General features: G+C 38.8%; 2 protein-coding genes across 16 annotated transcripts in view; both read left to right on the top strand.

Moving 5' to 3' along the window:
• The window catches only part of nrcama (neuronal cell adhesion molecule a), a 1100153-nt gene that overhangs the window by 147300 nt on the left and 952178 nt on the right, over positions 1-675 (top strand). The window lies entirely within an intron of this gene.
• Positions 1-675, top strand: part of mdm1 (Mdm1 nuclear protein) — a gene marked incomplete in the record, with an annotated part of 35443 nt that overhangs the window by 2954 nt on the left and 31814 nt on the right. Inside the window, 1 exon segment of the mRNA XM_032505088.1 lies at positions 90-263. Coding sequence (XP_032360979.1) covers positions 90-263 — 174 coding nt within the window.

Below are 675 nucleotides of genomic sequence, written 5' to 3' on the forward strand. Positions count from 1 at the left end.
AAAAGTTAAAAACATCGATAAAAAGTGTTGATTTTTAATTTTGACGTGAAGACAAGACGAGGCTTGATGTCTTCCTTCTTCATCATCAGCCTCTAGGAGGCGCTCCGCCCCCAGGAAAGAGTCTTCCACGAAGCCAAATCCTCCAGCACCCCCTGAAGCACGGGCTGACACCGGATCTCCCGTAGACCCAGAACCCCCAGCCGGACCACGACCTGCTGCGGACCCAGAACCATCAGGAGAACCAGGAGCTGTGGTCACATTTGGTAAATACACATCCAGGGTTTTCTCCACCATCATGAGGCGCAGGCGCACCACCCAAGCTGCTTTGGGGGAGCACCACCTAAGCTGAGTAAATGTAAATCAATAAAAATCAGTGTGAGCATCAAAACTAGCTGAATTACTTTTCTCAGATCTAATGATTTGATTTGATTTGGTCCCTAAATGTTTTTGTCTTTAAAGTTTTTGAGTGGTATTTATTTATTACCTTCTTAGACACAGATATGATGATGATAATAATAATAACGGTCCAAAAATGCATATTTTTTTATTTAAAATTATTACATTTTAGTTCAGTTTAATAGTTTATTTGAACAAAGAAAAAACAAAAAAAACAACTTTAAAATAAAAGATTTATATCCATGCATTCCTGCATACATATATAATTAAAATGACAGA

This window comes from Etheostoma spectabile, chromosome 23 (genome assembly GCF_008692095.1).
Source record: "Etheostoma spectabile isolate EspeVRDwgs_2016 chromosome 23, UIUC_Espe_1.0, whole genome shotgun sequence".
Lineage (NCBI taxonomy): Eukaryota > Metazoa > Chordata > Actinopteri > Perciformes > Percidae > Etheostoma > Etheostoma spectabile.